This window comes from Pseudorasbora parva, chromosome 23 (genome assembly GCF_024679245.1).
Source record: "Pseudorasbora parva isolate DD20220531a chromosome 23, ASM2467924v1, whole genome shotgun sequence".
In the NCBI taxonomy this organism is placed as follows: domain Eukaryota; kingdom Metazoa; phylum Chordata; class Actinopteri; order Cypriniformes; family Gobionidae; genus Pseudorasbora; species Pseudorasbora parva.
The window spans coordinates 26,781,839-26,797,111 of record NC_090194.1 but is presented as its reverse complement, the minus strand read 5'-3'; the positions used below and the strand labels follow the sequence as shown (position 1 = coordinate 26,797,111).

Genomic DNA, 15,273 nt, shown 5'->3' with positions numbered 1-15,273 from the left:
AAATGGCACCAGAGGCTTTAGAGTTAAAGTGTAGAAAGCAGTTTGAAGCCGTTAAACAGTTTAACGATGACGGAGGTCTTCACCAGTGACCTTTAAGAGTGTTAGAGAAGAAAAAAGGAAAAAGCAAAGCATTTAAAATGGCACTATAGAGAAATGCCTTTTACTCAGAATTAACGTTTCAGGTCGAACGATCAAGCATAAAATCATTTTGGCATTCAAGAAGGGGTGGAGTTTATTACAAATTGCATTACCCACAACGCACCAATGCATTCAACGGCCTGATAAATGTCCAACCCTCAGTCCTGAGAGTGACGGCCCATGCAAAGATGATGCCCGGAGCTACAGAGTTTGTTGTTTTTTCTTGGTGTTGGTGCTAAGTGATACATTCAGTGAAACCTCCGCTTGCCAAAAATCAAGAAATTAGTAGATATGATTTGATGTAATGACAGTAATGCAGGCCAGAGGTGCACAAAAGTCTCGGATTAATGAAGTGAATCTTGACAGGAAGCAGATACATCCGCCATTCACACTTACTGCTTTCCTCACTTCCTTTCTGTCTTTGACAGATGCTTTAGACAGGAGAGAGTGACAAGTAGCCTACAGGACAGAAATGAGCACAAACAAGTCACGGCACAAGCTAACACACACACACACACACACTTTCCCTTAATACCAGGCCCACATGGAATGGGCGTCTCCAACTTGAACAATTATTATTATTATTTTTTTTTAAATCCTAATTGGAATTTTAAATAAACTATATTTAAATAAATAGAACACTGTAAATAGTTTTAATAATGTAATAATGCTGTCAGCTATCAATGAGTTTATACACTACCATTTAAATTTTGAGGGTTGATCTGGGGCCTATTGCACAAAACTAGGATAAAGATAAAAGATATCTTGGTGATCTTGTCATCTGTGTGGAAAATATAGTACACCGCTGTCTTGTAAATGTACACTGAAAGCACACTCACTAGGCCTGTCACGATAAAAAAATTTGCTGGACAATAAATTGGCCAAAAATTATTGCGATAAATGAAAATATTGTCGTTCTGAGACCATTTTCATCTAAAATAATGATAATGGCATAAAAATGCAGGTACACCTTTTCAAAGATCAATAAACTTTAATTTCTAAAGACTATTTGAAACTAAAAATGGAAAACATTTTAAATAACCACAATAAATGATCAAAACAACCAAAAACCATTAAAGCATGGACTCTCAGTCTGTTTAAAAAATGCATTTAAATAATTATCAAAAAACAATAAATAAAATGTATGAAAACTGCAACGAATGATTGTGTTTTATGTGTATTGCTATCTCTACAGGAACGTATGTGCCTTTTTAACACACAAAGACTGAACTGAAGAATTAACTTGCGTTTATCAAACTTTAGTGTATACAGTTTATACAGTATATTAGTTTCATACACAACACGTCCGCCCAAACGTGAGCACAAAAATGACGTTGACGCGGAGTGCGCGAGACCCCATTTCGCTTGGCGTTGTACACGTCAAATTTCGTAACTTTGCGTGTGGCTCCGCAACCGAAGGGCCATGAGTTCCAGACGAATCTGAATGACGTCTCATCACACCACACCCGGTCTGTGCGTCGAGTATAAACACCTCCCCAAACGAACGAGGGGCGCGCAATCAGCAGTTTTTTTATATATATATAAAACTGTAATTTTTTTTTTTTACTCCAAGGGCCTTTTGCAGAAAACTAGGATAAGGGATTAAGCCAGGATATCTTTGTGATCCTGGCTAAATTTATCCATTTATTCAAATATACAGTTATTGTTATCATTCTTATAATAACGATATATATATATATATATATATATATATATATATATATATATATATATATATATATATATATATATATATATAATATTTTTCTTTTTTCCCCCCTCAGGATTCTTTGATCAATAGAAAATTCAAAAAGAACAAATATATATATATATATATATATATATATATATATATATATATAATTTTAATTATAAATGTCTTTAAGGTCCCTTTTGATTAATTTTAACACATTCTTGCTAGTTAAAAGTAGGTATTGTGTATTTAACCACGTAACCATTTTAATTCATGCTGCAGAATTCCACAGATTTTTCTGCACAATTGGCTTAATTTATGAAAGATGTAGAATTAATTTCTTTATAAATAAATAAAAATATGCATAAAACTTTACTTTTATACATGAAGGCAAAAATGTATATAGCCCTATTCGGACGGTAATTGTTTCTCATGTGGATGTGCGTAAAATTAAATTTGCAGGCCAACTCAGTGATAAAACTCGTGCATTCGGACGGCGATTTATTCCCGGTGGAGGAGCGAGTTATGTGATCCGCACCTGGGAGCACTGCTCACGTGGTCAGTCGAATGATTGTTTGTCTGCTCTAAAAAATGGCATATGCTTAGAATAATAATACAATCATATTTAATTAAATTTAATAATAAGAAATTATTAATTATTTAAATCCACTGTTTTAAAAAGGAAGATGTCATTTAAAAAAAATGGAATTGAGAAGAAATAAGTTAATACAATGTTGCAAATGTAACCTACCTATATTACATTAATTACTGCCGTATTTTTTCTCTTTTGAGCGGTGATGAAAGCTTATTCTTGTAAATACTTTGCAGCATTTCAGTAATAAAAGTGTAGGCTAGATCTTTAAAATGCATCCAAATTACAGGTAAACCCAACAATTCGGTGTTCTGCTGTGGTCAAAAAGATTCATTTTGAAGAGATCTCTTCTTGAAAACTCAGAGATGTGGATTGGGATTGCAATTAAATCAACATTTAATTTACAAACTACACAAATTTGTCAAATATACTGGAAACTTATGTCAAATATGTATTTAAAATAAACTAGTCCTACAGACGTAACACAATTCATATTTTAAAGTCAACATGATTTGCCGTTCACACGTCCTTTTAAATAAGCTACACTTATTTAGATAACAAAGGCCATTTTTTGGTCTGATTTGTGATACGTTTTGTATATAACTCTTCTGGCTGAAAGAAAAAAGTCATATACATCTAGGATGAGGCTTGAGGGTAAGCAACTTATGGGATAATACATTTTGATTTAATGTTGACTTTAAACCGTTTAATTTAACAATCAGTCTTCACAGCAAAACTGAAGCATATTTGACATTAGTGATATCATCATACACATTATACAGACATCCACAGAAAGTAACTCCACACTGGTATAATATCCTTCAGGCCTATTTGCAAACATAAGAAACTCTTCATCGGTTTCTTCAGTCTCACCTGAAAGAGACAGTGACAGACACTGCGGAGCTGAGGAGGGAACTCGCCAGATGAGCTGATTATGGCCTGAAAGAAGCGATCGGTCATCCGTAGCAGATTACGCTGGTTCTCCTCCAGATTCTCACCGGTCTCGAGTCTGAGAGAAGAGAACAACCGTATCATCTCCAACCAGAAGCTGAACATCTCATTTACAAATCTACTCTGAATGATGAACAAAGTTTTTCCAAACAGTTGATGGGGTTTAGACTAGATCAACTTCAGTGCTGGGAAGATGAATGGGTATTAAAACTGGGTCCTTTATGTAGTAGAAATGTGAAATTATTTTTGAATTTGGTGCCTTCTAGACTGAGAAAAGCCAGAAAATGTATTTTTGGCTCATGTGGATGAAAGACAAAAACTCCTAGAATGCACTTGCTTTGTTCTTTCAGTTAGAGAACAGACATCTAACAGACATTTTAGATTTTTTTTTTCCTGTTATGTGAGATATATTCTACTATACAGAGGACACCAGAACCCCTTTATTGAGTAAATTAAAAGAAATTAATAGACAAACAATGGATTTTTTTTTCATTCACCAATAAATTGTTTTTACCCAAACTTTGTATAAAGATAATTCTCAATAATATGAAAGATACAGAATAATTTGAAAAAGGCTACCATTTTACTTAATGCAATATGTGTAAACATGGCCATAAATACCATTTCCTTTCAAATTTGCATTTTTAATGTTTTGGGACTATATGTAATGTAAAAAGACATGTAATAATATTTTCATAAGAATGTCTTATATTATATAGGAATATTCAGATTTAAACCTGTATGTTGTTAGAGATTCACTAAATAAAGTCCTCTATTGATTCCAAACCTCTATTCTGGGTCTCAGGGGGATATTTCTCGCTCGTGCTGAGTGCCATTTATATTAAGATATAAATTCCGATACTTTGCAGCAAGCAATATTGGCCGTCGATTTTATCAATGAATGACTGTAGCCTCGAAAGAGAGCCAAGATCGCTAAGATCACTACAGTGCTGTTGCTTTGTCAGTTTATTGTGATCTCACAAAGTTTTGTTATTAAAATGAAGTTGTCAAAAATAAATCTCTTATTTACATAGCGGCTTGACTTTGTCATTAAGAGGTTTCGCAAGCCTGCATTAACTCAGCACTGAATAAAAGCTCTGCCGTCACAAGTGGTGAGATTCTGATCGCGTTCCAGAGATCAACAACTATCTGTGATTGGCTGCATCACTGACTGCTGTATCTGTGATTGGCTACACAACTCACCGCTGCAAAAACACACTGTAATAGATGCATTTGACGCTCTCCAGAGCTCGGACACGAATTTGAAAATCTGCCAAATCTGTTTCGCCAATATTATTACTGTCAACTGAGGGTGCTTTTGCTTGTGTTTGAGGGTGCTTAGCACCCTCTAGCACCCCCGTAGAACCGGGCCTGTTCCTCCACACCAAACGCACTTATCCATGTCTTTATGGACCTTGCTTTGTGCACTGGTGCGCTGTCATGTTGGAAGGGGAAGGGGCCATCCCCAAAATGTTTCCACAAAGTTGGGAGCATGAAAATGTCTAAAATGTCTTGGTATGCTGAAGCATTAAGAGTTCCTTACACTGGAACTAAGGGACTAAGCCAAACCTCTGAAAAACAACCCCACACCACAATCCCCCCTCTACAAAACTTGACACGAGACAATGCAGTCAGGCAAGTACCGTTCTTTTGGCAATCGCCAAACCTAGGCTTATCCATCGGATTGCCAGACAGAGAAGCGTGATTCATCACTCCAGAGAACACTGCTCTGGAGTAAAGTGGCAGTGTGCTTTACACCACTGCATCCAACGCTTTGCATTGCAAGTGGTAATGTAAGGCTTGGATGCAGCTGCTTGGCCATGGATACCAATTCCATGAAGCTCTCTATGCACTGTTCTTGAGCTAATCTGGCCACAAGAACTTTGAAGGCCTGTAGCTATTGACTTGTGGCAACTTCTGCGCAATATGAGCCTCAGAATATACTGACCCCGCTCTATGATTTTACGTGGCATACCACTTTGTGACTGAGTTGCTGTTGTTCCTAAATGCTTCCACTTTGTTATAATACCACTAACAGTTGACCGTGGAATATTTTTTTGGTGACCAAATTTCACGAATGGACTTACTGTACAGGTTGGAACCTATCACAGTACCATGCTTAAATTCACTGAGCTCCTGAGAGTGACCCATTCTTTCACAAATGTTTGTAGAAGCATCTGCATGCCTAGGTGCTTATGTTATACACCTGTGGCCATGGAAGTGATTTGAACACCTGAATTCAGTGATTTGGAGGGGTGTCCCAATAGTTTTGGCAATATAATGTAGTTTATCATATAAAAGTACACAAAACATTTCCTTAAAAATCAAACATGAAAATATATTAATATTATGCATAATTACTATCATGCTGAAAATATGTAGATTTCTAAATCAATTAATTTCAAGGATTTCTTGCCCTCTGCAACCATTTATTTACCACATGAAACAAACTGTGGTTGGCACAAACCAGTTCATCCTCATCACAAGTAAACAGTAGATTCTAATAAAATGAGTCTGGCTAGTTTTGTTCATGGTTTGACGATGAAATCATGTTATGCAACCTGTCCATGATACCTCTTCCTAATTTGTCTAGCTTCTCTCAAATGACAGGTAAATTTGCACAAACACACCAGTTGAGAATCACTGATGTAAAGGGTAAGTCGGACAGATACCTGGTGGGATCCACCTCAAAGCTCAACATCTGCCACTCAGCACCAGTGATCACTCCCCTGAGCAACGGCTCCAATAACTTCTGCAGATAAGTGGCCCCATACACCTGAAAAAAGGAATTACACAGTAGGAAATTCACAGCTAAACTTAATCTGGATCATTTGCCTCTGTGAATGATCATTTGACTTCAGTGCATGCCATGGAAAGTATAGAGGCACCTTAAAGCAGAATGTCATGATTTTACTAGCCAGGCTGTTGCCGCGGAACAACGTTTGCATGGAATCTGCCAACTCCACCTCTTTGGAGAACATATTCCACAGTAGCTGATACAACAGATGTCTCGAATCGAAGAGAGATACCAGAACGCGTGCCAGTTCATCCTGAAAATAGTTTACAGTAAAATCATACACAGATTTTGACAATTAAAACAATTTAATGGTGAGTGTTAATAGTTAATGTTAATACTTTTACAAACACATTTTATATTTGGTAATACTTTAATTTTGATGGTCAAGTTAAGTCAACTTTATTTATATAGCGCTTTTTACAATGCCGCTTGTTTTAAAGCAGCTTCACAGTGTTAAACAGGAAAATAATGCAAGAGAATTTGATTCGCCTGTACTGCCGCTCTGGTGAAGACAGTGATGTCATCAGCTCATTTCAATATATCATATATCAACAATGTGGGCAGATCAGTAATTTAGTTAATGTAGTTAATTTAGTTTAGTAATTAAATGTATTTGTATATTAGACAATCTACTAACTATAAGTAGTAGCAACTCCTTTATTCATTCATACTCAATCATTTAAGTATCAGCAGACTGTCTGATTAATATCTGATAACACTATGTTGATGGTTGCCCAACAAACTTTATATTGACTAGAAGAAACTTTGCAGCTATATGTCAACTTATTCTAATAAACCTTCTCCAAACACCTAATCCTTCGAATACTGTAATAGAGTTAGTTGACATGTAGTTACTTATAGTTAGTAAAATGTCTAAAGTTGACCCATTTAAGTGGGTTTGCAAATCTGCATTCAAAGAAAAAGAAACTCAAATTGCATGACGCACTAGAACCAATGAGGTTAAATAATAAAAAAAGTTAAACCCAAACACTAATATATAGAGAAGGGGAATGCCAATAAAATAGATGTATAAATAGAAGTAAGGAAAAAAAGCTATTTAATATGTAAATAGGTCTAAGAAAAAAAAGAACATTGCCAAATCAGTATGCAAATAATCACTGTTTGATTTTGACTAGCAAACATTCTATAATCGTAAGTCACTGGGAGATTTTCTAGCTTTAATGTTACAATCCTTAAAAGTAAAAAGTTCTTTTTAAAGATGGTTATAAAAAAAATAAAAAAAATGTTGCATAGTGAATTGTGAAGAACATTATTTGAATCGCAGCTGGATTAAATTACTCATCTTTCACTGTCCAAAAAATAAATAAATCAAATAATATACCCACCCACTGAGAACAAGGCACCACACTGGCCAGCGCCATGGCGATAGGTAACTCCCCCTGGTCGCCCATCATTGTGACAAGTTCCACAAGTCTCTCAAAGCGATCGGCCAGAGCAGTCTCTGCCAGCGTGTCAAACTCTGTGCCCTGCTGCAGGATCTTAGTGAGGACCTCCATGAAAGTAGCCCTGGTCTGAAGGTCCTTATGATAGCCCAGCCCTGCAAGACAGCAGCAGACGCATATATATCAAATATGTCAGAAAGTGCTTACTATATGTTATAATGAGATTTGTCACAAAAAGCCATTTTATGTCAGTGACATGATGTAAAGGCAAATTTGAAGAATTTGCCAAGATCATTCAGAACAGTACAAACTAGAACAGGGAGGAATTAAGAAACAGCGAAAGCATAGACAAAGATTTATTAAAGGGTTAACTGCAACTGCAAGCTAACATTTTTAGTTATGAAAGTTTTAAAGGGTTTAATGAGTAAAATGAAAAAATAACATAAAAAATATTTAAAATTAAAGCAAATAAAATAATACAATTCAAATAAAATAAAAGCTAACAGAAAAATTGAATTGAATGTAGGAATTATGTGTGGTTATTAGAGCTTGATATATATATATGTGAATACTAATTTTTTGATATCTGTAAAAATATTTAATTATGTACTTATCTAATTATGCAATGGTGGTGGTATTATCACAAAATAAATAAAAGGAAAGGAAAAGAAAGTAGAAGGATAAAAAAGGAATAATTTATTGGGAAAAATATGTTCTAAAGGAAATGTTTATTTGAACAACTGTGTTAAATGATTTTGAATGGAAAGACATAATAAAGTATAAAAAGAAAAAAGAAAAAAAATTGGTATAATATTTTGTGATTTTAAAGTGGAGAGTTTTGTGGCTCAATTGTCCCACCAATAGAGTGCATGAGGCCGCTGTCCACATTGGCATTGAGCAGGTTGGACATGGCCAAGACGGTGCAGTGCCGTAAAGACGCCAACCTCCTAGACATCCCCCGCTTGCGTCCCGCCACCTGCTGACCCTCGTCCTCCACTTCACTGCAGTCGTTCAGCAGGTTCATGAACAGAGTAAAGTACCTGCGGAGGACAGCAGGGGGAAGGGTGAAGTACAAACCCCATGGACGGATAATAAAGGGCAAATGGTTTGATATGGCTTGAGAGTCTTACTTTAGAAAAAGCTGGGATTTGGCCTCCATCAATTCCACACCGTCCCCCTCCTCTGGCTGGAGTGGCAGCCCGGCCAGAAGAGACACCACCGCTTCCATACTCGCCTGATCTAGATCCCTGTCAATCAAAACCACAGGGCTCAGATCAAAAAAATCCAACCACTAAAGGTCAGTTTCGATTTGTGCTACACTCATTTTAAATAAAGGTTTCCCGAAGCAAAAGTTCAATGGAAGATGTTTTTTGTTGGGTAAACCAACCCAAACAATGCCGTCTGAATAAAAATCCTGTTACCTGGTGAGGCATTTGACATCATCATCAGTGGCCTGGTTGGATGTTCCCATCACCCAGTCTGTTAGATACTCCACCATCTTATTCCTTAGACAAACACAAATCTGATGCATCTCCAGAACAGGAATACAACATGCCAGATGATCTGTCAATCAAACAAATTTGTACCTGAACTTCATCTCTTGGCAGAAAGAGAGGTCATCTCTGCGCTCCATCATGACCTCGACCAGCTGACACAGTTTGGTTTTAATATGAATGGCATGAACCATGTTTCCAAGAATACGTACATACCTGCCAACATACCAATGGGCACACAAATACTTTGTTTAAGCACACAGGAACCAACAATAAGGATAACATAGTCGAGGTTATGTAAAAAATTGCAAGAATGACTTGTGATAATTATGGTAGAATCAGTAAAAATAGGTTAGAAATTACAAACTAGGTTTACCTTGTGTGCCATCATTTTCCAGCAAAAATAATATACATTTTTGTAGTCTCTGTGTTTCCTGTATAATTATAATAACAGCATAATTTTCAGATATTAAACTATTTTAAAGAAAGCTTATTTGATTTATAGTTTTTAAAAAGTATAATACAGTATTAAATAAATTTAATAATAGTAAATTATAAACTTTAAGTTAATAAATACATTTATATGTTTTTTAAAAAAAGTATAATAAACTTATAAATAACAATAATATTACATATTCATTTATAAAAGTAAATATATAAATTGTATTAAATAAATATGCATACAGTACCATTCAAAAGTTCCTGCTATCACAGGAGGAAATACATTTTAAAATTATTCTAATAGTATTTCACAATATTACTGTTTTACTGTATTTTGGGTCAAAAAATGCAGCCTTGGTTAGTATAAGAGACTTAATTTAAATGAAATAATTTATTATATATTAGATAAATATAATTAGGTAAATATATTAGGTGGCCTTAAGCACTATGTACTTATATCCAAAAATAAGTACAATGTACTTTCTGTGTTCAAATTGTATTGCAAAGCACTTTTGCTGATATTGAGGTGGTAGAGTTAGGGACAGGTGTGGTGATATGGGTCAGTTTAAGAGTAGAGTTAGGGACAGGTGTGGTGATATGGGTCAGTTTAAGAGTAGAGTTAGGGACAGGTGTGGTGATATGGGTCAGTTTAAGAGTAGAGTTAGGGACAGATGGGGTGATATGGGTCAGTTTAAGAGTAGAATTAGGGACAGATGGGGTGATATGGGTCAGTTTAAGAGTAGAGTTAGGGACAGGTGTGGTGATATGGGTCAGTTTAAGAGTAGAGTTAGGGACAGGTGTGGTGGTATGGGTCAGTTTAAGAGTAGAGTTAGGGACAGATGGGGTGATATGGGTCAGTTTAAGAGTAGAGTTAGGGACAGGTGTGGTGATATGGGTCAGTTTAAGGGTAGAGTTAGGGACAGGTGTGGTGATATGGGTCAGTTTAAGAGTAGAGTTAGGGACAGGTGTGGTGATATGGGTCAGTTTAAGAGTAGAGTTCAGGACAGGTGTGGTGATATGGGTCAGTTTAAGAGTAGAGTTAGGGACAGATGGGGTGATATGGGTCAGTTTAAGGGTAGAGTTCGGGACAGGTGTGGTGATATGGGTCAGTTTAAGAGTAGAGTTAGGGACAGGTGTGGTGATATGGGTCAGTTTAAGGGTAGAGTTAGGGACAGGTGTGGTGATATGGGTCAGTTTAAGAGTAGAGTTCAGGACAGGTGTGGTGATATGGGTCAGTTTAAGGGTAGAGTTAGGGACAGGTGTGGTGATATGGGTCAGTTTAAGAGTAGAGTTGGGGACAGATGGGGTGATATGGGTCAGTTTAAGGGTAGGGTTAGGGACAGGTGTGGTGATATGGGTCAGTTTAAGAGTAGAGTTAGGGACAGGTGTGGTGATATGGGTCAGTTTAAGAGTAGAGTTGGGGACAGATGGGGTGATATGGGTCAGTTTAAGAGTAGAGTTAGTGACAGGTGTGGTGATATGGGTCAGTTTAAGAGTAGAGTTAGGGACAGGTGTGGTGATATGGGTCAGTTTAAGGGTAGAGTTAGGGACAGGTGTGGTGATATGGGTCAGTTTAAGAGTAGAGTTAGGGACAGGTGTGGTGATATGGGTCAGTTTAAGAGTAGAGTTAGGGACAGGTGTGGTGATATGGGTCAGTTTAAGAGTAGAGTTAGGGACAGGTGTGGTGATATGGGTCAGTTTAAGAGTAGAGTTAGGGACAGGTGTGGTGATATGGGTCAGTTTAAGGGTAGAGTTAGGGACAGGTGTGGTGATATGGGTCAGTTTAAGAGTAGAGTTAGGGACAGGTGTGGTGATATGGGTCAGTTTAAGGGTAGAGTTAGGGACAGGTGTGGTGATATGGGTCAGTTTAAGGGTAGAGTTAGGGACAGGTGTGGTGATAGGAAATTAACAACGACAGAAAAGAGCACTAGCATATTCAGAAAGCTTGTAAAGCTAGATTTAAAATGACAATGTATATTATTATCAGCTATTACACATTGAACATGAGATGGCTGAAAGCAAGACTAATATTTACTGAACGCAGAACGAACCTCGCAAAAGACTTTTAAAAATGCTGGTTGAAATAAAGCCCGTGATAACCATAGAGGTGATAACCTACTGATCATCAAACACGTGCACTAGGCGGTTAGCAAATCAGAACACAGCTGGGCCAGCTAACCAATCTGAGCCCACTGTGTATTTTTGAGGGACTGGCTTCATAGAACCCTAAAACCATTAAACCGTTTTTATAAGGAGGGACAGCTCAGTGTAGAATAAATATATATGAAAAATAATGACTTTTTAAAAACCAAGCATGAACACGTTACAGTTCACCCCACAAACACAATCAAGCCTTCGAAAGAATGTGTTTTACCACCCCTTAAAGACCTTCATAATAAAGCTGATACTAACAAGCAAATGACTTACCTGACCAAGTTGAGCATCATGGTCTCAATGCTGGCTTGACCTAGATGCTCCGAGCTTCCTTCCGTATGGTTGTCCAGAAGGTTCTTCATGATGGCGATGGTCTGCTCCACAAACTGTGTGTTGGTCTCATTAATTGGCACCTAAACATATTAGCACAGAGACATGAGTACCAATTATGTTGGATGTTGCTGATGTCTACCTTGCTCATAAATTATTACCACAATGAACTGTGACTACTAGCGGTCTCACCGGCCCCTGGGCTTCAAAAAACCTGCTGATGCTGTTCTTGAGTTTGTTGAACAGCATGGGGTAAAGCGCTGGACTGAGCTCCAGCCCCACCATGTCTTTGACGTTAGTGCGGATCTGATGGCCCTTCTCATGACTGCACACCATCAGTGACAGAAGGCGGTCCAGGAACCTACTCAGGGGTGTCTCTGGGCTCCCCTCACACGAGGCCATGGACACCATGGAGCTCTTGCGATCGTTCAATGTGCCCATGGGAGGACTGTAGGTGGCCAGAGCAGGCGTGTTCCTCTGCTGCAAACACACGCCACCCAACGCACACAGGAAGCCAGTCATATTGATCCATTCCTGAGGGATGAGACACAGGATTTAGGAGCCAACATTTTGTCATGTCATGTTTTTAAGTCAAAATTGATTTAACCTTTTTAAATATATTTTCTTAATTTGTAGTATTGACAAGTTTTAGGGGATAGTTGTTTTTCCCAAAAATGTGATTGCTTTTGTAATTATTTGAGAAATCGAATTTAGAATTTTAATTAAGTTTAATTCAATAGTTTTTAGTTAGTTAATAATTTAAGTGGTGAGGTTGCGAATTGCAACTGCCCAATGCTCACGCCTCCCTTTCGAAGCACATAGAGAAGCTACAGTGGTGGACACAGGACAAAGATGTCGTCGTCTGAGACAGCAGAGAGCAGCTAGTGCTCTGTTAAACAGTTTGTCCGTTTAGGGCTACTGTAGAAACATGGTGCCAAAAATGACTTCAATGTAAGGGTATACAAAATTGTGACATCAAAATACGGTATGGAGATAGAAATGGCTCATTCTAAGGGTAATAAAAACATAGTTATGTATATTATATAGCAATTCTATCAATATGTGTTTAAGTAACTTAAATTATGTAGTCAGATTACTTTTTCAAGTATCTAGTAAAGTAACACATTACTTTTAAATTAGTACTGAGCTACTTTTTAAAATAGTAACGCAACTTACTTTGTTCTGCCATTTATTGACTGACCGAGAAATCGTAAGTGCAGAGGCTTTGTGTGTGACCATGATGGTTATTGTAGTTCAAAATGTGAGCATGCATTTACTCACTTGCACAAAAAAAGATTCAGTATTCCTCAAAATTAATACAATCAGTCAAATGCAAAATCAGAATACTATGCAAACCTCTAATAATTAAATGTAAAAAAAAAAAAAAAACTTGTTATGCATTTAATCTCACTTTGACCAATGTACTTGCTGATGACCTTTGTTAATTAATGTAAATCTTGAGCAAAAATGGCTTTTTGGGTTTTTAGATTTTATTAGTGAAGTAAGTGTTAAACTGTTTTCTCATGTGTCCTATTTCTCTGTTTTCTTCCAGAATAGCAGCACAGCTGAAATGTTTGTTAAAAGTTAAGGCCGGAACACACCAAGCCGACGATCGGCCGTCGGGCAGTTTTTGTGCGTCGGCCAACTAAGTTTCCTCGGTGTGTTCCACATGGTTCCACATCGTCGGCTGGCGTTGGTCCTCGTCGGCTGTTTTTCAGCCGATTCGACATGTTAAATCGGCGTCGCCGCATGTCGGGCAGTCGGGACATATGATCGTTCTGATTGGCTGTTCAGCTAGCGAACCAGAGCACGAGAAAATAAAAACGGAAGTGACGAAGCAAGTAAACGACGGAGTCAAGAGGGAACACAGAACGCCTGTCTCATTTGTTTATTTTCCTCATTCCAATACACGTGAATATTGTTAAAAGATATGGCTGTGTGGACCGAGGCAAGTGAGGACGAATTGATCAGCATGATCCAGGAAAGGCCGGCTTTGTATGACATTACAGAAAAATGTTAACGTTATGTCAACTGTGTGGCGAAAGCAGAACTGTGGCGTGAGATCGCAAATAAAGTTGTCATGTCAGGTAAGATTTCCTTTTTTGCAATAGTTTTTTCTTCTTCAGTAGTCCATATTTTAAAAAAAACTGCTTGTTAGATTGTTGTATGCAACTTTCATCTTTGCACAGCAGTTAATTTCACATTCAAAATGCACTAAAGATATCAAAACACTTAATGCATGTCTTTATGTCCAAAAGCAATGATAAATCCACAGTTTAGCCCTCATATATTTCGGTTGTACTAACTGTGTGGAGAGTTTTGCAAAAGTGACCTAAATATATTGAGAAATGTGTTCTAGCGACTGTAAAAAAAAAATGCTGTCATCCAGAATACATCCAGTTAAAAGTAGAACAAAAATGAACATTACAATAGCCATGAAATTGACATAACTCAGCGTAATGTTTTTTTTTTTTGTCCCTCAGAGAAAGAGCTCAAGAAGCGGTGGGATTCATTGCAAACCCAGTACATGTGTTACAAGAAACATGGACCCTCAGGAAGTTCTGGAGCTCAGAAGACCCACCTGCAGTTTCTAGAACCTCACACAAAAAGGAAGGAGTGCACCTCAAATCTAACTATCAGGACACACACACACATACACATACACATACACATATATATATATATATATATATATATATATATATATATATATATATATATATATATATATATATATATATATATATATATATATATATATATATATATATATATATAATATATGTGTGTGTGTATAATTTATTTTATTTATTTTTTCTTTCCATTTGAACAAATGAACATTTTGCTGTTGGTAAAGTGGCCAATGAATGTTCAGATGGGTCTATTTACAAGTAATTCAACAAATCAACTTCCACAATGTGCATCTGAATAGATCCATTTAGCCAATTTGCAGGGTATTGTTTTAGCTATGCCCTGTTATTGTTATGGGTTATTGGTGAACAAGTGTAAGAATCTATTGTATCACATTGTTCACATTTTGATTGTGTCTTTAAGGAACCTTTGTCTGAAAGTGAATCCTGTTTACCCTCAGATGGTACCAACAGTGACACCTGGATTGGCACCCGTGAGGAGCCCAGCTAGCTACGGCTCAGTACACCCTTGGCTGAATCTACCTATATAGCTACTTTTATAGCTATTCTCTATATAGCTATTTGTGCCCATTGTACTGAACATTGAAAAATAAAAAACTTTGACTTTGGGTACTTGCATTCACAGTTCTT

At 37.0% G+C, this 15,273-nt stretch overlaps 1 protein-coding gene across 4 annotated transcripts in view; it reads right to left on the bottom strand.

Annotated features, from left to right (window-relative positions):
- nf1b (neurofibromin 1b) overlaps nt 1-15,273 on the bottom strand; it is a 118,036-nt gene that overhangs the window by 55,517 nt on the left and 47,246 nt on the right. For 2 of the 4 annotated variants that reach the window (XM_067432469.1, XM_067432470.1), the window contains exons 20-30: nt 12,185-12,526; nt 11,936-12,075; nt 9,161-9,283; nt 8,996-9,079; nt 8,705-8,821; nt 8,433-8,614; nt 7,518-7,729; nt 6,263-6,424; nt 6,047-6,150; nt 3,297-3,432; nt 535-597 (exon numbers count right to left, since the gene is read on the bottom strand). In XM_067432469.1, coding sequence (XP_067288570.1) covers nt 535-597; nt 3,297-3,432; nt 6,047-6,150; nt 6,263-6,424; nt 7,518-7,729; nt 8,433-8,614; nt 8,705-8,821; nt 8,996-9,079; nt 9,161-9,283; nt 11,936-12,075; nt 12,185-12,526 — 1,665 coding nt within the window. The remainder of the gene's footprint in view (nt 1-534; nt 598-3,296; nt 3,433-6,046; nt 6,151-6,262; nt 6,425-7,517; nt 7,730-8,432; nt 8,615-8,704; nt 8,822-8,995; nt 9,080-9,160; nt 9,284-11,935; nt 12,076-12,184; nt 12,527-15,273) is intronic. The other 2 variants (XM_067432471.1, XM_067432472.1) reach the window with 1 other exon arrangement.